This window comes from Sparus aurata, chromosome 19 (assembly GCF_900880675.1).
Source record: "Sparus aurata chromosome 19, fSpaAur1.1, whole genome shotgun sequence".
NCBI classification, from domain to species: Eukaryota; Metazoa; Chordata; class Actinopteri; order Spariformes; family Sparidae; genus Sparus; species Sparus aurata.
The window spans coordinates 20,127,923-20,152,077 of NC_044205.1; the positions used below are offsets into that span (position 1 = coordinate 20,127,923).

Genomic DNA, 24,155 nt, shown 5'->3' on the forward strand with positions numbered 1-24,155 from the left:
CTAATGTTAGCTAGCCGCAGCCAGCCACGGATTGACCCGGTGTGGACTTGAGAGGGGAGAAGCTCGCCGCTGCTGCCCACTCCACTGACAAGACTTACGGACACTGTTAGCAGCCTATACAATGGGCCTCATATTCGCCAAACTGTGGAGCTTCTTCTGCAACCAAGGTGGGTGTCGCTGAACATCGTTACGGCTCACTAACCTAACCGCTAGCTGCTCAACCGGGGATAATGTGTGCAGTTAGCCCGTTAGCACAAAGTGAGCAGCAAGACCCATAATAACAGATGGGGGCGAATTATCTCGCTACGCATCGCCGTGACTTCCAACACCCAGGCTGAACTGCCTTTGTTCAGCATGCAAGCTAAAATAAAAATTACACTACAGCTCCCCATCTAATACTTAATCTCTTTATCAGTGTGTCAACATGATTACCTTAAGTCACGTTAAGCCCAACAAGAGCGTATTCATCGAGTTGTCAATCAGCTTTAGCTCACTTTCCAGGACACATCACATTACATAACTTTCCCCCTGACTTTCTACACAGCTGTTCAATGTACAGATTCTCAGCCAGGTTAGAGTTTCCAGTCAGAAAGTCGGGAGGGGGAAAAAAAATCACCAGTAGTGAGAACAAAAATAATCTGAAGAGCAAAAAGGAGACAAAGAGACCACCCTTGCACTGTGTGTGTGTGTGTGTGTGTTTAAATGCAGTTTTTGTGAAGCTGCATGGTGAATGCTCTTTCATGTAGAGTATAAGAGGAAGTTTTCGAGCTGAGGTCACGCTCAGCTGAGGATGATTAATAAAAGATCTAGCTCTTTTTTTTTTAGGGCTCAGCGAAGGGGAAAACTTTTCATATCCCCTTCAAGTCTAAATTATTATCATTTCATAGTACATGAATCACTGTGGTCCTAATTCCTTTGGCCTGAGGAGAGCAGAGAAGGGCTCTTATTTTCATTCCTTAATTCTGGATTGCACTGTTCCCAGGCAGTGTCAAGTTTCCCCTCACTTTAAAGAGATTACAGGCGAGCTCTGAGTGGAATTGTTAGCAATGGACTCGTAGCTAATTACATGTGATCAACACTGTGTGATTAGATTACCTGAAGTGCTGGTAGCAGCAATTATGTGATTGCACCCCTTTTATTGCTTTATCCCGTCTGTTTTACTGTATATTGAAAAGGGCACCATTTCGTTGTAGAAGACCAAAAGATAGTCGCTGCAGCCGGTGTAAATCTGCATTTTATTTTCAATGTCTTCGCTTATAAATCTGAAATCTAAAGGAGCATGTCACCAAGATAAGTGTTTAGGTAATCCTGTGGAATAAATCATTAATTATCAGTTTGTTCTCAGTAACACAACACATTTTTCAGAAGAATCTGATGTTAGATGTGCTGGACTCACATTTTTTCTCTGTTGTTTATTTAGATTGTTAACTGAAGAGTTGTTTGCAGGTCGAAAAGGGGCCTTTATCTACGATAATATTGGCGAGTCATCAAAAGGTCTTGTAATATATTGATATACTATCGTTATCTTGGTATGATGCTATATATTGCTACATCGTGATATGACATGAGAGTTGTCTTTTCCTGGTTTTAAAGGCTGCGTTACAGTGACGTGCTGTAGTTGTCCGAACTTACCAAACTGCTGTACTTGTTCTAATGCGACTCAGATGAAGCCATTATATCCACACTACTGATGATCATTCATTTAAAAATGTCATTCAGTTGGTTCTCTGAAAGAATTTGCTCAAAAACATTGTGATACGCGATTGTGTTGTCCAGTGCCAGCGTTGATGAAGTGCTTTTGAGGAGATTTAACACATATCCAACATATCAAAATATCAAAATCCAACATTTGAAATTCAGGTATGAAGATGACGGGACACTCTGACAGATACTCGGTTTTTTGTGCCGATGCCGGTGTTAAACTTTAAGTTTTATTGTCCATAATGTAAACAGTGCACTGAAACTGTAAACAGTGCTCTGAAACTGTAAACATCACTGGGGATAAGTATGAATTACACCAAGCATCTTTTTCTGCCTTATAATTTGAAACAAGCCTGTTGGACAAGGCATATGCTGATACCAATATATCTGTGATAGGATCATACCAGCTAACTGATATATCAGTCAAGCTCCAGATGACAGTGGCGACAATCAGTGTAGTCATCCTGTCAGGATCGTCACAGGGTTGCTTCTCTTTTAGGAAGCAATAGACATCCAGCATCTTCCTAAACCCCGTGTGGTGCTCCGAGAGAGCCAGTCGCAGCTGCGAGCCCTCTGACCAGACTTCCTTCCTCCTCGGCAGCCAGAGGCCTCATAAGTCAAAACACTAACGTGGGATATTTTGGCACTTCTGTGTCAGCTCTGATTCTGCATTTAGTCTGTTTGTCTACTCAACAGCCGTCAAAACCTTTAGTGTGAGCTGGTCTTTATGAATGGAAGGAGGCTGCCTGGGAATATTAGGTCAGGAAGTTTTTAGGAAGGAAAAAAGTCCAGCTTTATGATTTTTAAGGGGCAGCAATGAATGGATGAAAGGAATGCATTGTATAGGCTGAAGCTATATATACTTTATGATGCATTCAATGCTCCCAGGGTTCATATGCTGTTTCTTTTGCAGAGCACAAGGTGATAATCGTTGGACTAGATAATGCAGGGAAAACCACTATCCTCTACCAGTTGTAAGTAGTTTTATTTCAGATTTCTAGTAGGAAACTTCTTCTTTACAGCATCTAAACTTGCTTAAAACTTAATGGTTCTGTTTCTGTCAAGTCTGATGAATGAGGTGGTCCACACATCGCCCACCATCGGGAGCAACGTGGAGGAAATCGTGGTGAAGAACACCCACTTCCTGATGTGGGATATAGGAGGGCAGGAGTCTCTCAGGTCCTCGTGGAACACCTACTACTCCAACACCGAGGTGAGCGGCACATTTTAGCCAGTACTCTCTAGCGGTGGTATTGTCCAGCAGCAGGTTTTTTTTCCTCTGGCAGCTGGTGTGTTTGTTCAGAGCACAGACGGCAGCGGGGGCCGCCCAAGTCAGAGGTCAGCCTTTCAAAAAGGGGCCCGTCTGAAAAGAAAAGCGTGGGTCAAACTCTGCAGTGAAGGAGAACGGGGAGAGTCGTGGCAGATGTGTAGGAGTGATCTCTACACTCTCATGAAACATCTGTCACCCTGTCCGTTTTATTCTTTTTCTTTTACTGTAGCTTCACAGACAGCAGACTTCGCTCATTCATACCTCTTTCACACACAAACCCAGCACATGACATGTGATATTCAGCATGGGGGAGCCCGCATTCATGCCACACAACAGGTCACAAGCTACATCCATTCAGCTGTGACCCGACGGCTGGACTCCTGCTCTCTGACACGTCTCTGCTAAAGAGCGTTGTTAAAGTTCATCTAGAGCTGAGAGGAAAAGTTTTATTCTGCAACTACTTTGATATTGGAATAGCAGTTGCATCCCTAACTGACATGCAGAAAATATTCTGGTTTATCAAAAGACAATTTTCTTACTACGCTGTTTAAGTTGCTTATGTTGCACTAATATTCCTGTTTACATGTCACTGTGAATACTCTGATTAACATGCCCTAGCATGCAAAAACAGCCTCTGTCTTTCATTCGTTCAGTCGCATTAGAATGGTCGGTGTTGTGATATTTAAACGTATCCAAAACTTGTTGAGTAGGTTTCTTTCTCCTCCCGACCAGAAATGTGAGCGTTTTTTGCATCTCTACCTCGGCCTTGCAAGCTGTTGGCAAGGCAACCCACAGAGCTGACCGTGTGTTGCAAACTGCTTTAAATCGCCAGTTGAGGCGTATATTCCAAGTGCATTGTATAGATGTCGAAAGACTGCTTGTAAAGCATCAGTGATATCAGTTGTATCACATAAGTCTTGATCTTAAAATGCTACATTCAGAATTCGGCCTCGTTCAGAGTCTCTAAACAGATTATACCCTTTACTTGACTGTATCAAATTCTGAATATGGTAACTGACTTTTTATACTAGCTGCCTCTTCATAAATTCTAATATCCTGATAATAATTGGTTTAAAAGGCCAAACAGAAGAAAAATCCTCCATATAGACAGAATCAGAACAAACTCAACTGATTTTCAGTCAGTTACTGAGCAGTGGTTTAAACCTTTTCATAAACCGATCAGAATAAAAACTCTCCTATGTAAACGTTAAGCCCTGACTAGTACCCGGCTGCGTTCTTTCTACACATGCCCACCATCTTGATGTTAATGCATAGTGACGTACAATTCTTTTTGATCTTCTTCTTCAAAATGGCGGCTTCTACGATGAATCATCCACTGCCAAGTTGTTTTTAATACAAACTCTCAGGGAAACTTGACACAGACAACAGTAGATATTCATGAGGGAGCTGCTCAGACAAGTGCCAAGGGAGATAAAATACCCAAAGAGGACGAGGAATGCATAACATCCCTTTTGTGGATCTCATACAGCCGTTCTGTTTACATGTGTTATTGTATATGAACACCACACTCTATAAATCTAAAAATCCCATCCAATGTGAATAGTTGACCTGAAATCTTCACTTGGAATGAAGAAATATTGTCCACGTAAACCTAGCTTCTGCTTTTTAACATTTATAGACAGTTCAAAGGGCTAAACTAAAAATCAGTTGATTAAGAGAAGACCAATCATTGTACGTTGTAACCACAGTTTCAGCAGCAATAATAATATAAGTGTTCAGTTAGGTCTGGAAATCAATGATTTTTATTACTTAAAGATGCAATAAGGATGGGGCTCTGTAATTTATTGCATTTTATATGACTTTAAATGCCAATAAAAACACAGCACAGAGTTATGAGGTTTGCTATGGTCAGTGTGGCTTCAGCCCTCCATTGAAGCAGACTCATGCAGACCTCTGGCTGTGATTTGGGTCACAGTCATGTTGAATGACGCGTGTTCCTGAAACGCTGCTGTTTACCAGGTCGTTTGGTTTAAATGGCGTCTCTCACATATCAAAGTTAACAGGCTTTGAGTCTTTTGTCATACAGGCTCGCTCGCTCTCTCTTTCTCCTCTCTCTCTCTGTCATTCAAAGGGCTATTAGCATAGCAGTCACCAGTTTCCATTGTGAGGCTCTTGGCCCCGGAAACGTCCCCCCGCTGTGCGGCATTTGATTGCTGTAAATGTCTTTTGAAAAGAGGTCACTCAGTGTGAATTTGCCTCCCACTCTGCAGTTCATCATCCTGGTGGTGGACAGCACGGACAGAGAGAGGCTGGCCATCTCTAAAGAAGAGCTCTACAGGATGTTGGCTCACGAGGTAACATCTTCACACATCTCTGTACGGCCGTGAGGAAACGGTTTACACACAACTGACTGTTTTCATAATGGGCATTGATTTTTCCACCAAGGTCAACTCATTCTACCCTGCTATGTTGTTTATGGTCTCATTGTTCTGTGGCCTCCCCTCAGGACCTGCGGAAAGCAGCTGTGTTGATATTTGCCAATAAGCAGGATATGAAGGACTGTATGTCTGCTGCAGAGATCTCCAAATACCTCACCCTGAGCTCCATCAAAGACCACCCCTGGCACATACAGTCCTGCTGTGCACTTACAGGAGAGGGGTAAGACATACATGTTGACCTAGAGTCATAATCAGTGTACAAAAGTTTTTTAAATGATCTCATTAAATGAATTACAAGGAACTTTTAACTGGTAATGAAACAGTCTCACTTTAATGCTTATTTGATACTCTACCTGACCTGCATAAGCAAACAAGAAGATCGACCGTGTCTGCATGGTTTTTATATTCCCAAATATGATAACATTACAAGGGAATGTTGAACTTTAGGACATGCAGCTGAATGCACCCATGGGTGTGTCAACTCCAACACAAATAGCCGAGCAGAGAAGCAGAGAGAGATCTAGAGAGATAAATGACACCAAAACATATCGTAGTCTTCATAACACAAGGTGTGGGCCAAGTCCAGACTGACCTACTGTCATCATTTCTCTCATCACAAGCCATGTCAAATGTCACCAGTAAGGTATATTACAATATATTTCATATAAACAATAGAGATGCAAATATTAGTTAATCAAGAGAGAATCAGTTGACAGCTATTATGATAATCAATTAAACCTTTTTAGTAATATATTTTAAGAAAAAAATGTCAAAACATTTGCTGCTTCCACATTCTTAAATCTCAGGAGCTGCCCTTTTTATAATAACAGATGAACAGTCTTTGGGTTTTGGACTGTTGGTTGGACAAAAAAGGAATCTGAAGATGCTCTGGATAATTGTGATGAGCAATTCTCAAATTTATTTTGAACTTTTAATTGACAATGAAAATAATCATTAGTCGCAGGTCTTGTTTTAAACTGTGGGAATGTGGCAAAATGTAAGATTTATACTACTGCAGGTGTTTGAATCAGTCTTGAAGGGGTGCTATGAGTTGTGCTAACCACCAGATGTCACTGTAGGGGCTGAGTTCAAAGCCCTGAACAGGCACAAACAGAAATATAAGAAAGCTTCATGAAGCTTCCTCATATTTCTGGCAGCTAAGGAAGAACTGCCTTGTATTCCAGCTGGAGTACAGGACTTGAACATACAAATGAAAGTCAAATAAGTTCACACAAATTAAGCATATGTCCTCTTGATAAATCTCCATATTTTGCAGCATACCAGAGAATTTAAATGTTGCGTCTCTGGAGAAGCTCTGCTCTGACACACCTGTAGCTGCATTTTTCATCAAAAGTCTATAAATAGTGACAGCGGTGACCATTGTTACGGTTGCTACAGCAACTATATGTTGCTTATGGTAGAGAAACTGAAGTGCCACAAGAGGGAGACAAAAGATCCACACTGCAGGTTTAAGTAAATTATTAGCACAATGACCGTCACTGAAGCACTAAGTGATGTCGATTTCTCCCTGCGCTGACTCTTTTTCATGTTCCTCCAGTTTATGCCAAGGACTGGAGTGGATGACCTCACGGGCTGGACTCAGATAGCCCCTCCCTCAGCCGTCGACGGCCTGACTACCTGCACCACCCACACGGTGGCACAACAGCTTGTCCTTACTGGCTTCTTGTTATTACTTTTTATTTTTTTAATGATGAATTTTAATGGACTTTGACCTCTGGAGACGGCACAGGATGGGATCATTGACCCCCTCCGCGGCTTTAGTGTTACAGGGGAGTGGGTGGAGACGTGACCAGGACTGATGAACTGACCTGGCTGCTGAACAAGACGTCACTTTTTACAGAAGAAGAGCCGGAGGAGGAGGAGGAGGAGGAGGAGGAAACTATTTCAGCAAGTTAAGAGTTTGTCCAAGTGCAAAGCAGGGCTGCACTGGACACTCATTTACACCACAAACATATCATATTACATGACACTACATCACATCAAGAGCATGCCATAAACATCACGTTGGTGCCCAGCTTCGGGACAATATGGTGCAGCTCTATAATCATTATTATTATTTTGCCTCTTTATAAGTCTGTTCAGGTGATAATTGAGGGATTATGAGCAGTATTGATGTGACACTTTTGTTTTAGGAGTTGTTCTCAATAATGTTTTCATATTTGTTTTGGTTTTCATTGTTAGCACAGCCATTAATATCTGTTACATATTGTTTCAGTTTCATAAGCTACACTGTCGGTGGTTATTCTCACAATAGGACTAACTGGTGCCGTGACGAAATGTGGTCAAACATGAACCTCCCTTCTTATTATTACCTTTGAGCCTGTGCTTGTTTATTGAGCCAAAATTGTGTAAATTCAGAGTGTTGGCATGCAAAGTTTTCTTAAAACTGATCCTCTGGAACATTTATCTTATCTTTAAAGGATAAGATCACCCAAATCGGAATTTCAGTCATTATCCTCTTACCCACGTGCCGATGAAAAGTCAAGTGAAGTAACGCTGTCCACATAACATTCTAAAACGGAAAAAAACAACCCATAAAAAGAAACATAAAATGAGACGGTGTAGTCTTACTACAGTCTTACTTAGTCTAGTTTTACACCTTTTGTTAAAGTAATGTTTCACCTTTTTAAGAGGAAGTCTTCACGTAGCTGCTAGACTAAAGCTGAAGTGGGTGCCTGATCTCGACCACATGTTGGTTTCGATTTTTCACATCAGTTTTAGAGACTTGGATCACATGATGTGCTGTATGGAACCATTTGATGTTTGTTTTTGTACCTTTCAATATGTTTTGTGAACTGCAAAGCATCGCCCTGCCATCCATCAGCATGAGGGTGAGTAGATGATGACTGAATTTCTATTTTTCTGTGAACTTATCCTTTAATTTAGCAAACGCTGAATGACTGAAATGTCATTCTTTCCAATGCAGGTATAAAGCTCAGTTTGATTAACAGTATTTTCAATTTAAACACTATGTTTTGTCAATGATGCATCATGATTTGTATTTAATTTTATTTTTGCATTTATTTTCTCTTTTTTTTTTTGCTCATGGCAACTTACAGCATCTAGACCTGTTTTGTAATAACAGACGATCTTTGGTGCTCTGCAAGCGTGTGTCTGATCCATCCTCATATCAACACCTGCAGCCATTTTGGCGCATACTCCTCTTTAAGCATTTTGTACTTTTACAAACAAAGGGATCAGAATAAGCCACCGCCAAACAGATGCCGCACATTCATGGGAAGTTGTTACTCATCAGCCGTCTGGACTTGAGTTCAGTGGCTCAGTAGCATCAAGATGATCTAGACTCAATATTTTGGCCCTCATACAGTTAAAATACTTGATCCTCAGCCTTAACCGCGCTGATCTGAGTGTCTGGAGGAGCGTGTGTGTGTGCGCTCTCATGATCTTTACCCTCTTTGAACCTGTATAGAAATCCCTCGGGAACAGATCTATGCACGTGTCACTTTGAAACCATGTAAACCTTTAGCGAGTTCCACAGTGGCCAAAAAAGGAGGAGGTGCATGAGTTTCAATGAAGTGGTGTCCATCTCAGTCAGGGTAGTGCCTCTGGGTCTCTAGAATATACTGTTTTTTTGTTGGTATTTTTTTACACAGAACAGGATTAAAGGGTGAACTGTGCAGCCCCCCCCCCCAGACTCTTTGCAGCATTAAGGTTTACAGCTTTGATCTCACAAAGCAAGGGAACTGATCATGTACTCTGTGTGGTGGTGTCCAGTCTGGGTCATGTACTGTATTTCAATAAAAGTTTGTTTTGAACTTTGAACTTTGGTAGTTTTATGGCTTTCATTATATTTTAAATCAAAGTGTAGACAGGTACTCTGGCAAGTGTTTACAGGTATCAAAATTAGGTATTAAATTAATACCTTTATTTCCCTTTGAGGATAATTTTTAACCACATTTATGACTGATTTATGGATAAATCATTTGGCTTATTCAAGCCCTGCATGTAATGTATTCAGTAACGGAAATAAATATTAACATATTTACTGTTTTAAAAAAGGTACATGTACTTGTATTTCTATATTCTGCTACTTTTTCACCATTTAGAATTTTACTAACTACTCTCTGAGAGGGAAGTAGAAAGTAGAAACTAAAGAAGCTAGTGAATTAATACATGTAGTGGAAAGAAAGTATTAAGGGGCAGAAAATATATAGAAAATACCAGTAAAGCACCTCAAATGTGTTTAAATACAGTACTTAATTTAAATTTTGATGCCAAGATTTTCCCTTTCACTGCAAATGTAAAACCTGACTTGCAGACAAACTAGTCAATTACCGTTTTGACAGAAGAACCAACCCAAGTCTGATTCAAACACCAGTTTATTCACATCTGCAATATATGGGCCAATTAAACGAAGCACAGAGCGGTCAAGAAAAGTCACAGAACTCCTACCCACCTGAAAGGAACGTCAAGAGGAGCTTCTTCTAAAAAATAATGTAAAACATATCGGCCACTTTTCTGTATCGTTTATCCTCTAAACTTTACTATACATTCACTTTTCAATGAAGCTTTGCACTGAGGTAATGAGCAAAGAAAGACAACGGCAAGACTGACATTTAGAAATAGAAACGGGTTAGAGGGAAGGGACAGTAAAAAACACAGCACATACAATGAGTCATGGAGCAGGAGAATGGACTGATAGAAAACAATGGGACGCCTGTTACAAGCTGATATGTTTTTCTAAGCTGCAACCCAGGTGTGCCAACAGTTTCCTTGGCAATGCCCTACTGTCTAAAGTACAGACGAGCGTTCGCAGTAATACGATTCAATAATACAAGAGTCAGTTAGAGATGCAGGTGCAGAACTCAGTGCTAAAAACATCCTCACAGTAACGTCACTGTCAAAGCAACACACGAACAAACGGCGAACAATGATGAACAGATGAGTCGTCAGCTGATCAGCGAGTCAGTCTCGACCCAGCTCAGCCCCTTCCCTTGCTTATCAGGAATCTGTGTCAGTTTCTCATTGATGCTGGTGTTATCTGGACTCCTTTTCGACACCACGTGCAGTCTTTGTTGGGCCACTCAATCCAATAACAAGACCTTCATCTTATCAAGCGTCCGTGAAGTGGTCTCTTTGGAAAAGTGGCGGTGTAGAAAAGCTTTGTGTGTGTCTATGTGTGCTTGTTCGGATCAACAAAAACAAAAAATTCAAAATCATACTGGAGAATGAACGAGCTTAAAGTCACCGCGGGGTTCTCAACAAAATGTCCGCCGCCTCGCGGTTCACAGTTCACTGCCAGCAGAAGAGAAGCCGTCAAACATGCACGAGGGGTATAATGTGTGAGAATGGCTTTGGATGATGCAGCAAAATCCACAAAATTAAATCAAACCAAAAGAAGAAAAAAGGACATGAGGGTGATGAACAGGAGGAGAAGAGGGAAAGCCGAGATATTCTTTGGCCGGGGCGTGTCCGTCGGGGGAGTTCACACGCACAGAGCTCTGGGGAACCTGCGACGAGAAAAGACAAATATATAGATGTTAAACATTTAAATGAATCTGAGCCAAATCCATTCACCTTAATGTTGTCTACTAAAGAAAAGCAGAGGATGATAATGAGTCTAACCTGTCCTCAGTGAAGCCGTCCATCTCCTCCTCGTCCTCCAGCTCCATGTCCAGCTCGTTGTCCAGACAGTCGCGACCATAACCGCTCAACACGCTGCAGGAGTGACAGATCCACAGGTGATCAGACAACTTTTTTGAAATCTTTTTAAAAACTGGTATACAGCTGTTAGCTCATTCCAATATTTCTGTGTATGCATGATTCTAACTGATTTTATCTGATGAGTTGCTGTTGTGGTAAGTTACATATTAAGATACAGGACAATTTGCGTACCCCTGGTAAAACGTATCTGCACTGACCTGACTGAGCGACACGTGAAGAAAACAATCCTCTTCAGTTTCTTGTTGTAGAAGAAGTAGTTGAAGGACCACAGGCTCCCCTCTTCGCCGAAAGGGTCTGAGTCCAGATCAGGGTTGTAGCTGAGAACAAATATTAAAAAAACATTAAGCTTAAAAATAGCTCGGCTCCACATCAAAAAGGATTTCCAGGAGTATAAATCACTAAAAAGAAGTGCATGTGTCACCTACCTGTAAATGTCACAGCCCTGCAGGTTGATCTCTTGGTCGATGGCGTTCCACAGCTCGGGCCCCACTGAGTTGAACTCCTCGCCCACAGCTGAGAACAAGCTGCCGTTTACTGCATTAGCCACCTGCAGGGAAACCACAGTTCAATTATTACTCCACACAGCCTTTTTCGTTCATCTGTGACATCAAAACCATCTGCTGTTCCTCCGAGGCCAGCCACCGAGCGGCACACTCACCCAGTTGAGGCTGGGCTCTCGGCTGAACTCGTGGGCCCGCGCCGCGCTGAAGTCATAGTCCGGCCTGAAGGACTCGTTGAGCGTCGTGATGAGGTAGAAAAGAGTCTTCCTGCAACACTTGTCACTCAGAGGGTTCTCCCCATCCTCGCTGCTCTTCCCCAGCCTGGAGGTCAAAACACAGAGAGGGATATTAAAAAAAAAAAGAAAATGCTTCATTATCTCTCCTAATTTGAGACTGGACTGCAGTACTCACTGTGAGGGGCTGGTGGCGCTGGTGGACTGAGGGGGAGAGAGGGCCTCCAGGACGTGTGGCTCCCCCTCCTGGCAGAACTGCTTGAACATATGTTTGTCGTCGCCTGCCATCTTACAAGAGTAGCTCTCGATCCTGCAGGGCAAAAAAAATAATACTGTGACCGAGATTCATGTGCTGTGAACATAATGGAGGAGGTTCAGGTTGTTTTGCTAATCCCTTAAAATCACTTTAATGACCCATTAGGCTTACACAGGGCATTACACAACACATTTGGGGCACTTCAGGGTATTTTAATGCGTTGAATCAAAATCATGAAGGACATAAACCAATTTTAGCCCTCAATTTACTGATACAAAATAAAAATAAACACTACAGGACATCATCTTATAAGAGAACTAACTGTGATGCAGACTAAACTTTTTTGTTTCAATTCAGCTCCTAAAATAACTCCTTTAGCGAAGTGTGCACTTTCTGCAGCTTTAAGTTTCCACAGTGCTCTTTAATGTTTCTGGGTCAGACAACTGTACACAGATATGCGAGTGAAGCAGACGGGTGTGAGGTTGTTTATTTTGCTCCCTCCCACCTCGAGGTTATGCAAGAGCAAAAAGGCTGTGCGACTTAAGATATACTACTCAGACCCTCGCTGGCCATGTCAGCCTAATTATAGAGACAGTCTGAGGCAGTGGACACCGCGGTGGAAATAGCTGGCCCGGTTTTCCATCACAACACAGCTGACCTGCCGACCAAACACTGCGGGTAACCAGATGACACAGCAGACACTGGAGCCGAGCGAGGATTATCAACACGAAAAGATAGAAGCTCCCACAGAATCCAACTCTGTTACCACCTGTACACAACTCTAACCACAGCTTCCTTACATCTGTATGTGTTTTAAATGTATTCAAACATAATTAGATTATATCTGATTATATCTACCCTTAACCCTACGCATCTTGTGACTGAAGTACAAATATGCACTTCGGTCATGTCCAAAATATGTTCAGATAATGAAAACTTTTTTTTTGAAAATATTCATTCAAGCTAGCCACATTTCAGAAACACAAAAAGTCCAAATAGTTCTTGGAGAGACTATAATTTTCAGCAAAATAAGTAACAGGCTGGTATTGGGCTGGCTGTATGTCACATATCTGAGGTAATTCAACCATCATGCATATTATATTTTGTTGTGCATCTGCTACCTTGCAATATATTTATTGTTGCACATGTTATGCTATGCTATTTTTATGATTTACTGATCTGCTGGTTTGTTGCATTATTCATCATATGGTTTGAAATGCTTTAGCAAACCCAAATCTAAAGCTACTTTGTACATAAAATAAAAGTTGATAATCACCATTTTATGTTATTCAAAATCACTTCCTCCATGTTAAAAAGAGCTCAGTTTGCGGGTGCATTTTTAGTCTGCGGTTCACACATCCTGCTGCTCTGATGGGCTGCTTCACTAATCCACTAAGCAGCCTAAACACCAGCAGCCTTGGCAGCTCTGGCAGCACTCGGCTATCATGCTGTACTGCTGTATGTGTTTATCAGCGCACGTACATGCCGCACTTCACAACAGCCTCAGAAATAGACACAGAGTGGTGGTGTGAGAGGACACCGTGCTGTGCGTCACTCTGGGTCACAAACAGTGCAGAAGCTCGGTTTCACCGCCCACACTGAAAAACTCTGCTCTCGCACCGCATATCTCCACAACCCACTGCCCTTTATGTAACTACACTGTCACTGGACGTCCTTGCATAACCCAAAAACACACTGTAGAGTTTCTAGTTTCTAAGTTGAAAACCTGCGGGGCAAGTTAGCTATTAACTTTGTGTCAGCTGCAGAAGTAGGCTTTTAGTTGAGCAGTCTGTTATCACATTATTGTATAACATGTAGATACTCGTTTGTTCCACTACCCCGTTTACAAGCAGTGACAGCGATCTTTGGACCAGCCACTCCTTTTATACACTGATGATGACATCCTACTAGACAAGATGTTTTCTGGGAAACTTCAGGGAAACCTCAAATGCTCAGCACTCAATGGACTTTTACTTTCTCTTACTTTGTGATAAACTCATCTGAAGTTTTACAGTTGCGTTTATGCTCTTGTTCAGACATTGCTCAAACAGAAGCAGTAAAGATATTTGCACAATATCACCTCAAGATCTTCCCAGGGCTAATGGGGTGTGTTTTGCAACTTGACTCCAGATATAAATAAATAACTTTGACTTTGAAATTATAGACTTGTAACGCAGCTTAGGACCTGGTGTCTCACATGACTTGTCTGTCTGAATTTAATGTTTTAAGTTTAAGGTGGACTGTCAATGTGTTACTCTTTAAAAGTGATGAGCAGGGAACATTTTTCAACTGAGAAGAAGTTAAGATTAGGGTTAGATTTATAAGACTGGATATGGCAGACAAGACTGGAGTTTCTTGGGTGGAAAAAGAGTGACATATCCTGTGTCTTCACTTTCCCAAGAACAAAAAGGTTGTGTTAATACTGCAGATTCCAATAATAAAAAAAAAAAAGAATACGGGGAGATGAAGGTACCACCAGTAATTCCTCCTTTAACTGTGCAGAATGAACTTGTTTTCACACTAAAAAGATGTGCGTCCGGGTTTTAAAGTTCAGTAATATCACTGTTGAGATAGATAGATAACAACCATTTGTTTTTTGAAAATGCTGAATAAAGATACTAGTTGCAGCACAACATACAAGCATGTCTGCTCTGCAAAAACAAATGAAGTACAGCTGAAGTTACCCGATTTCTAATAATTCAGCCCATGAAGTCTGATATAGAAAAATGTTTGTTCTTCAATAAAATGGGTAACTATAAAACATATATAAACAGAGCAAAACAGCGTGGAAGTGTGTTGTCCTTTAAGATCAATTTGTTTATCCAGTCATTGTTTATTTAATTTGTTTAGGAATGAAATCAATGAAGATCTTTCTCGTCTGATCATATCTCTTTCCCCAAACAACATGGTGCACCATTAAAGGTGTAACAATATACGTGACAGCAGTGGGCTCAGGTGTTCATGTTGCTGAGGCCAGCGTGACTCTTACCTGCCAAGGATGCGAGACTCTCCCGTTTCAACACACAGCCGGGAGCTGAGGGCTTCAAAGCTGGAGTTTTCCAACAGTTTCATGGCTGTCTGAGAAAAGAAAACCAACGTTAAATGTCACACTCTATCAGAATGTTGTTTACATACAGAAAACAGACGTGTATCGTTACCAATGTAACGACAATTTTAAACTGAAATCTGCTCAGCGTCTCTTAACAGCAAATTTTAAATAAACGCTAATTTAATAAATAATTAGCATGGTGGAGCTACAGCGCCCCGTGAGGGCAGAATTTAGGTCAAATCACAATTTCCTCCTTCTGTGTACCACTGCCCCTCCCCCACCATGTTCAGTCCAAGTTGACAAATCGTCTTCCTGGTTTGGTTATTGCACAAGAAATCACTTACCGAGCTTTATTTCCAACGCAGGCAGAAAACAGCGGGTTTAATAGGCAAGCCGTCGGCTGCAGAAACTCGTCCTCGGAACCGAACCGCTCGCTCGCAGAAGCAAAAAGATTAACGACCCCCGCTTTGTTGTTGTCCAGCTAACGGTAGCTAACGGCTAGCTCACTGACTATTAGCGCTCCCCTCTTCTGTCAATTCACAGCTGGGCTTCTTTAATTCGCACTCGAGCTTAAGCATCTTACAAAAGCACTCGGTCGAGAATGAGTTATTCTGAGGCCTTTTAAATTTATAGAAAAGCTGCTCTTCCCGATTAAATGCGATGAGATTAAATCCAAAGACTGTTGGCGTCCGTCGGAGTCTGTCTGCAGCGGCATCCCTTTCGACCTGATTTTACAAAGAGGCTCGTGTGGCTAAATCAAGTCGCCCGTTTCTAAGCGACTCGATCCGAGAAGTAGCAGCTAACGAGCTACCGAGCTTAATAATTCACCGAGGTGGCTCAAGGTTTTTCTGCAAATCGTCGATTACCTCAACAACACATCTATTCTCGTCAAAACAACGGACTCTTCTGTGCTGTGAAGCCCAGCCCCTTTTCAGTTATATACGCTCCAGAGACGCGCACGCCCAGTTTTATCCAAGCTCTCTCCCGATTGGATGTCCCTCTTGTCTATGTAAGTGACAGCTAATGTGATTGGTTAAACGTTGCTCGGTCAATCCCTAGGTTGGAACTGTGTCAAATATCTTGACTGGGCTCGTTATCTCTCAGCAGCAACTGCTGAGACAAGAATCGCAAATTCATCGCTGTTTGCTTATATCTTGAGGCTACTAATGTTCAGAATTCATCTACTATGGGAAATGGTTTAGAAGGAGTCACTCTAAACCTTTAGAAATACGTATTAAGACGTATAAATGCATGTAATCTTAGTTTGACTCTGCAAAAAATTTAGTTCAGATTGCTACATTTGCTGACAGAGAAGACTACGCCTCAAGCATGCAGCATCAGCATAATGAGCTCAGTAAATAAAATTAATTTAATAAAGCTTTACAGAATTAACTACTCAAAAAAATCGCTGAAATTGAAGTTTAAACTGTATATTCTTGTGTTTTAATTGGCCCAGTGGCCTAATGGATAAGGCATCAGCCTCCGGAGCTGGGGATTGTGGGTTCAAGTCCCACCTGGGTCGTAAAACCTCACGTCAGATAACGTGAATTATACTGCTGCAATATCATACTAGTAATTTCTGAAATTGTCAACAGTATATCACTTGCATGTAATGTGATTTAAATACACTGCATGCTTCTTCTTTTAATAACCTGACAGTTACAACAAAACAACACACCAAAAGTTAGAAATGTCAATATAGCATTTTATTGACAGAAATACAAATGGCACACAGGAAACACTCAGGCTTGGTTGGTGTTTGTCTGTCAGCTCTGTGTAATGTAGTCAGAAACATCCTCGAGGCTTGTGCACTCATTATCCAGGTACTCCAGGATCACATTACCCCCATTGTAGAGGGGAGTTTCAGGGTGGGCCAGCAGCGAGAGCAGGGTGTCATCCATCCTGAAAGCTTCGCCTGTCTGAGGGTGACACAACCGCAGCTTCTGCGAATGGATAGCAGAGAGCACACTGTTAGGGTCTACTCAGGGGTTTAGGGTTTAATTTAAGTTTTTAGTTTAATTACGTTTGGCCTGTTAAATTTGAAAATATATTAAATATTGAGGCATTTTATGTTCAAATATATAGATAATCGAAATGGAAACAGTGGTTTAATAAGTTTTGAATGAGAGAAAATGTCTATTTTGTGATGAACCCAACTAAAGCATCACTAAAGCCTCCATGCTGAGATGTGCACGATTAGCTGACTTGTCAATTAAACAGTGCTACCCTCGCCAGCAGAAATACAAGTCAATTCAACTTTATTTGGGTAACGTAAACATAAAAATTACATATAGACTGAAACGTCATGGCTTCTTGGTCAACACTGGTCAACTGTCGCGTCTACACAGCAATTATTGCTATACAATATTTTTTAGGACAATGTTTAACTTGATAGATTAAATTGTGCTAAAGTTTGAATGTTTTCTGAGTCTTTTCTTACTTTTAGACTATCTCAAATATCAGGGAAATTAGTCGTCAGAAGAAAAAATTAATGTACTGTAACATTATTTGGGATTTATGCTCACAACTGTCACCCAGCTGATAAAAAAAAATTTAAATGCAGCACAGCTTCCTGTAAACTTCCTGTAAACAGAATTCTCTGTCACTGCTGGCACATACTGTGGGCAGGAAATGTGTAACACTAACACCTGCATGTCACGTCCTCTTTTTTTTTTTAACTATACTTTAAAAAGTGAAAGTTACAAAGAAAACAAGAAGAATTTGTTCAACAGACATGAAACGAGGCTGCGAGGCGGAGGAAGCAGATCAGTCATTTAGTGGTAGTGGTGTAAAATTTCTTGTGATTATTGATGACTACTCCTGCCATCTGCTACCTTTGCTGTCAGGATGTTATTGTTGTTCTTGAGGCTTGCTAAAGACGCTGCATAATCCACCACTTTGCCCACACTCCATTTGGAACAGAAGAACATGGGTTGGCTCGAGTCTTTGGATTCTTTAGGAAGATACACCTGAAAATAAGTTCTTTCTGTCTGGAAAGCCAAAACAGGAGAGGAAATGGTCAGTTGGGCAAATAATTATGTTAATTCCACATTACTCTCTATTAATATAATCAAGACAGCTATGATTTTTACCTGTGGTAGGCCCTTGTCTCCTGCAGCATGCAGCTTCAGTTTCATTAATGCTACCTTTGCTGCAGTCGCACTGTTCTTTGCTCCTCTGCGTCCTTTACTTTTGGTTACATTCTTTGACTCTGTATAGTCACAAGACAGCAACACAAACACTCCAAATGTAAGTAAGTTGAGGAATACATTACACATGGCAAAGATGAGAGCATTTGGTTTAACACTGATCCCATTTGGACAACTAAGAAATGACACAGGTAATTCTCACGTCTGTTAGGAACTTGTCAAGATACTAAAGAAGTTGTAACTAACCAACAATCTTTTGCACCAGCTCTTTTGTGGCTGCCATTCGAGGCTTTTGGACCTCCAACTTCTCACACTTGTGATCATCTTGATGACGATGGCTGTAAGGCGAGAACAAAATAAAAATTAAACTTTCAGTTTCAGTTCACCCGTTAGAGATAAATGAAGTCTATGAGCTAGAATGCACTCTACACTTCAACACAAGTTATGTTGTTTTATATAAAGGTTACTGAAAGATAGAAAAAACTGGTAACATACGCCAAACAGAAATGTTTTTCACACTGCGGACAGATTACTGGCAGCAATTCTTTCCCCTTGCAGTCTTGAAATGAACATGGATAGCTTGTGCTGCCACCTTCAGTCCGGGATTCCCTTTTCACTGGCTCCTGAAGACAAATATAAGAACATAAGAACAAAATTACCAGAAAATAAGTAACAGAGGAACAGTGGTAACCTTTATTTATGTAAAATGTAATCAACAACATAGTGTACCTCTGGACATGAATGGGCCTCTCTGCTTCTGTGATCAAGGCTGTAGGAGACAAATGTAAATCTTTAATCAGTAATAAAACATATAGTGGAATAGTGTGAGGTCAAGGTATAAAAGCACATTTACGATGTACTTCATTGGACTATTTCTATTGTTGTGCAACATCATTTTATTTTATCAGGAACAGAAACAAAAACAAACTTTTTGTGTAATATGGCGTCTTACATTTACTGCATTTGTTGTACGGAACATAGATAAGTTTGAACGATAAAATTGTTAATAATCTCTCTGGCATACACACTATTTAATATGACTATGTACATAAGGGTTGCAGCGATATAACGTTCCTAACGTGGTATGAAACCTTACTGTTATCATACTCGGCACATATGGTTATATACAGTATTTAATCTAATTAGTTAATATTACAAGTTTTTTTTTTTTTAACAAATGTCATTACTGTCGGTACGTATGATTTGGTGTGATTATCATGAAGCACTCTTAAACATAAAAACTTTCTGTTTTCGTCCTTTACAGAATTGTTCTAACTAATCATGATGATTATTATAATAACATTTAAATATCACCATATACTGCGATATTTTCTGAGATAGTTATCATACTGTGAAAATCTCATACCTTTGCTGCATGAATATACACCACTATTAGATCAAAGTAAAGCAATCTATCCGTGATGAGCCAAAATTAGCTGATCGTAACAGATTCTAATAACTACTACTTTTAGAGACGATGATTTCTTTAAAACAAAGTAGAATCTTGTCCTTCTTCAAGTTGAGTATGTACACATTTGTGGCATGACTACATTATTACTTTGAGTTAGGGAAATGAACCATTGCTCTCACTTTGGAGAGTATATGATGAATTCTTACCAGAAAACCCCACTGCAGCAATCACAAACAAATGGAAGGAAATCTAACAGAAGAATGTGGAGAACAAAGTGAGTTAGTCTCAGAGCTGAGCACAACAAAAACTATACGACTCCGACACCACATTGATTTCCGATTCTGTTCAAATCTTTCTAAAAGGCACAACATAGTGGTTTGAGGTCTGAAATGTATTTATGATAAGTATACTTTGAGTAGACACCAAATTGAAACATTGATCTGAATTTCTTTGAGCCTGAGCAGAAACTATAAGCTGCTAATGAGTCACTTGGGAGACCAAAATAACTTCTTCCCAATGACTTGTTGCACATACTAAACTGTTAATTATATGTAGAAGTAACTGAACATTATAAACTGTTTTGTTAGCTGTTAGCTTGAGAGCTACCGGTTCCTGACAGTCAAATCATGCTAACGCCGGCTAGCTAGCTAACGGGCTAAAGAGGCGCTCGGCGCGTTTCATACGAACAAATAAACTGGAATAACGTCACACTTCAATATTTCAGTTTATTGCGAATGAAATAGAAGTGAAACTGACCTTTTTGATTACAGGAATCGATCTGGCAATGCTTCCCAATGTCGATTTCAGCCATTAGTTAGCCGTGAGCCTGCGGATGTCAACACGAACTTTGACCCCGGAAGTGATGCCACGCAACTGTGTTACCTTTTATTCTTCTTTTATACTGTTTAGTTTCACTCGGTTTATTTATGAAAAAGTCATCAAGATTGTTTACTTGACTGTTTAGGTTGAATAAAGCTGCATTTATTTAATAATTGAATTTTTTCGCCTTTGAATAAACACATCTGATGTTATTCAACACACGATAAAAAAAAAAAAAAAAAGAAAAAATGTTAATATTTAACTTCAACCGAGACGGAAAAAAGCTCAGTGCGAAAAAAGGGAGGGAGGGCGTCAGGTGTCATTACGTCACGCAGGTAATGGTGAAAGGTGCGGTGAAAGGTGCATTCACTGGCTGGTTTGAATTGAAAGCACGAAGCCGTCGAGCTGGAAAATCTGCCCGAAACACACCCGCCTGTAGAAACACAGTGGAGTTGGACGGATATCAACGCAGCCTGGAAGAGCTCCCGAAGGCCTTTACTTTTATTTAAGTCCTCACCTTCGCAGTTAACTCCGAAAACAACTGCGGAAAAATGAGCAAAATCTCGAAACTGTTCAAGGGGAGCTCGAGCTCGAGCTCGAGTTCATCGAGCTCATCGAAGTCCAAACACCACCGGTCGCGCGGGGGACCGACACCACAGGAGGCCATCCACAAACTGAGGGAGACAGAGGAGATGTTGACCAAGAAACAGGACTACCTGGAGAAGAGGATAGAGCAGGAACTCATGATAGCCAAGAAGAATGGCACCAAAAACAAACGTGGTGAGTTTCTGGTCTCGGTCTGAAAAGAGGCCTGTTTATGCACCTGCACTTCCTTAGTGAATATCCTCAAGGCCTTAAAGTTAAGGATGGTTTACCTTTGATAAGTTTTAAGAGAAATAGCACAATCAAACCCTTTCAAAGTATCAAAAAAGGAGGTTTAAATTATGTTAAAATACTTTGAGGCACAGTGAGGCCCATAAACTCTCAGCAACATATTTCCCCAAAAGATGCAGTGATTGTTTTGAAGGCAACAGGTGTAACAGGTTTGTTACCAGTAATTTGACAGTCAAAACTAAAGATTGTGTCATCAAACCTTAACGTTTATATCAGTTCACAAGAGTCCAGTCTGCTCTCGAGTGAAATCCTGAGGTGCTGCATTGCTCGTTGAATCACCACACTAGAAAAAAACAAAGGGAGGAATCTTGTATCTGTTATTTGTAAACGCCCTAGCTCTCAACCACAGTTTGCGATCATCTGTGTGAAATCTTTCTGTTTCAGCTGCCCTGCAGGCCCTGAAGAGGAAGAAGCGCTTGGAGCAGCAGCTCACCCAGATCGATGGCACGCTGTCCACCATCGAGTTTCAGAGGGAAGCTCTGGAGAACTCGCACACCAACACAGAGGTCCTGAAGAACATGGGCTTCGCTGCTAAGGCCATGAAGCAGGTCCACGAGAACATGTAAGAACACGGCACTATGAGCTTTATATCTACTTATGTAAAAAGCGTTTGGATGTACTATCGATATCTTTTCCCTAAAAGTCCTGGCATGATTGTGTTTTAGTGCATTGAATAATTTTAATAGGAGACCCTACAGTTTGTGACGGCAGTACATTTTAAAGTATGACACAATTACCAGGAATATTTACACATTGGGGTGCTGCCGTTGCTAAATCCAAACCTGTCCTTTGGGGTTTTTGGCTCACTACATTTTGTCAGAAATATATATTTAGACAAAATTAATTAAAATTAAAAAATTAAAGGGAAATCCTCTTAAAGTGAGGACAACATTTAAAATCTAAGTTTGAACTTGAGTTTACAGTGATGTTTAATCTTTTATCCCTCTTTTGTCTCTTTTCAGGGACATCGACAAGATAGATGATCTGATGGCTGATATCACAGAGCAGCAGGACGTGGCCCGTGAGATCAGCGACGCTATCTCCAGACCTTTCGGCGACGAGTTTGATGAGGTTGATACCTTTGATTCCACCTATGTCAACATCAGTTTTAGTGGCATTCACGTTCTCTTTGACTGCTTTTTTATCTATCAGCCATCAATCTGTAGTTTTCTTTCTGGACACAATGCCTCTGAAAGATCTCTAAACTCTGTGTGCTCGGTGTGTTTTCTTAGGATGAGCTGATGGCTGAGCTGGCGGAGCTGGAAGAGGCGGAGCTTGAGGAGAGCATGGACAGAATGGGCGGACTACCCAGCGTGCCCAGCTCCAGGCTGCCTAAAACACGGCCCAGTCAGCGCGCATGTAAGTGCAACGCTGTGAGGACCTGATGCATCAGCAGCGACCACATTCACACACATACAAACACACTTTTACCTACATGTATTCAGATATACATGGATTTAAAGTGAACAAAAGCATGTGCAGACAGTAAAATCCTTTATGCAGAGAAGTCTCCTGAAAATCAAGGCAATACTAACAGAATTATACAAATATAGATAATGAAAAATAACTTGTAAATATATACAGAAAAATAAAGAGAATTAAAATGTAATGATTTTTGACCTAATTATGCCCATGTATCATTTTCAAAGGTGTGTGTGTGTGTATATATATTATTCATTGTTTTAGGGAAATTTTGATGCTTTTATTTGATAGCGGCAGTGACAGAGTTAAACAGGAAACACAGTTTTATCAGTCACAACATGAATCCTTAGCGGCAGCCTTAACCCTGATAAATATTTCATAATATTGTAATAGCATTCATTGTTTCCCATTTCCTTCTTTCTTTTCCACAGCGACCAAGAAAAGAGCGGAAGAAGAAGACAACGACATGAAGGCGCTGGCATCGTGGGCGATCTAGCTCCACCAAGCAGCTTCTCGTCTGGAAAAACAAACACTCCAAAAATATAGGAAGAGTTCTTTCTTTTTATACTAATCTTGAAGGTTTTAGGGAAAATGAAGAGCATTGTATTATTTTTTGAATAAGCTTTTTGCCTCTTGGCTCGTAATGACACTTTACAGTTTATATTTAACGAGGAATTAAAGTTGTTTTTTTAATTGAAGGTATTGACAAAACTTTTTTCTGTTTTCCTTTCTTTGCTGTAATAATTCTCTCTTAGCCTGTACATAGCGCACTACTTTAAAAGGACTAATGAAGACATAAGGACGATATGAAGTCATGTTTGAACACATGACACAGGATACTTTACTATATTTTATACAGCTGTAAATAAATTCTGATTTTAACGGTGCATTGTAAATATATTGCTTTAACAACATTCAACAATAAAAAAGCTCTCTGTGTGTTGTCAAATAGTATTGTCTTAATTACTATATTTATGTGCTGTTCTGTATGTATGGAGTTTTTGCAAGACAAACAGACATCATAGTTTGTCCTTTGTGCCAAGACACAAGTTTCAAGTGATTCCTGTAATTTTTAAGACATTTCAATAAAAAGAAAAAATGATTATTAGCAAGCTACAAGTCATAAATCAGTTCAAGATTCTATGTGGGTACATGGGTTCAATGATTTGATAGCTTTTCTATTATTTTGGATCGATGTATTGTTGGCTTAATTTAAAGAAATAAGGATGTTTCTGAGAATTTTGCAAATGATAGGATTAAGCTGATATTACTGATTCGTTGGGTAAGTGAGTAGAGTTGCCAAACTACATGTTCATATGAGAGGGAAATTCAGCATAAATGTAAAG

At 40.5% G+C, this 24,155-nt stretch overlaps 4 protein-coding genes and 1 non-coding gene across 6 annotated transcripts; 3 read left to right on the forward strand and 2 right to left on the reverse strand.

The window, feature by feature from the left end:
* The first annotated feature begins 27 nt into the window (after positions 1–27).
* On the forward strand, positions 28–9,174 carry arl8 (ADP-ribosylation factor-like 8). Its single transcript, XM_030397893.1, has 6 exons — positions 28–167; positions 2,615–2,675; positions 2,767–2,914; positions 5,203–5,286; positions 5,439–5,590; positions 6,929–9,174. Exons 1-6 carry the CDS (start codon positions 122–124, stop codon positions 6,975–6,977), a joined length of 540 nt encoding a protein of 179 aa, XP_030253753.1. The 5' UTR covers positions 28–121; the 3' UTR covers positions 6,978–9,174.
* A 539-nt stretch (positions 9,175–9,713) lies between these two features.
* On the reverse strand, positions 9,714–16,044 carry maf1b (MAF1 homolog, negative regulator of RNA polymerase III b). 2 transcript variants are annotated; one of them, XM_030397891.1, is made up of 8 exons: positions 15,459–16,044; positions 15,055–15,139; positions 11,988–12,119; positions 11,735–11,897; positions 11,502–11,623; positions 11,274–11,393; positions 10,978–11,070; positions 9,714–10,862 (listed from the first exon to the last, which is right to left on the reverse strand). In XM_030397891.1, exons 2-8 carry the CDS (start codon positions 15,135–15,137, stop codon positions 10,838–10,840), a joined length of 738 nt encoding a protein of 245 aa, XP_030253751.1. In that variant the 5' UTR covers positions 15,138–15,139; positions 15,459–16,044; the 3' UTR covers positions 9,714–10,837. The 2 variants fall into 2 exon arrangements, with proteins under 2 accessions (XP_030253751.1, XP_030253750.1); XM_030397890.1 differs by having other exon boundaries at positions 15,055–15,143; positions 15,459–16,043.
* A 519-nt stretch (positions 16,045–16,563) lies between these two features.
* On the forward strand, positions 16,564–16,636 carry trnar-ccg (transfer RNA arginine (anticodon CCG)). The gene has a single exon. It is a non-coding gene; the product is annotated as a tRNA-Arg (tRNA).
* Positions 16,637–16,798: 162 nt separating this feature from the next.
* On the reverse strand, positions 16,799–20,571 carry zfand1 (zinc finger, AN1-type domain 1). The gene is made up of 8 exons (XM_030399082.1): positions 20,431–20,571; positions 19,881–19,923; positions 18,993–19,032; positions 18,759–18,886; positions 18,510–18,601; positions 18,207–18,325; positions 17,949–18,104; positions 16,799–17,057 (listed from the first exon to the last, which is right to left on the reverse strand). The coding sequence occupies exons 1-8, from the start codon at positions 20,483–20,485 to the stop codon at positions 16,881–16,883; spliced, it is 810 nt and encodes a 269-aa protein (XP_030254942.1). The 5' UTR covers positions 20,486–20,571; the 3' UTR covers positions 16,799–16,880.
* Positions 20,572–20,785: 214 nt separating this feature from the next.
* chmp4c (charged multivesicular body protein 4C) lies at positions 20,786–23,758 on the forward strand. The gene is made up of 5 exons (XM_030399084.1): positions 20,786–21,273; positions 21,772–21,949; positions 22,350–22,458; positions 22,620–22,746; positions 23,241–23,758. The coding sequence occupies exons 1-5, from the start codon at positions 21,045–21,047 to the stop codon at positions 23,303–23,305; spliced, it is 708 nt and encodes a 235-aa protein (XP_030254944.1). The 5' UTR covers positions 20,786–21,044; the 3' UTR covers positions 23,306–23,758.
* The last annotated feature ends 397 nt before the right edge of the window (positions 23,759–24,155 follow it).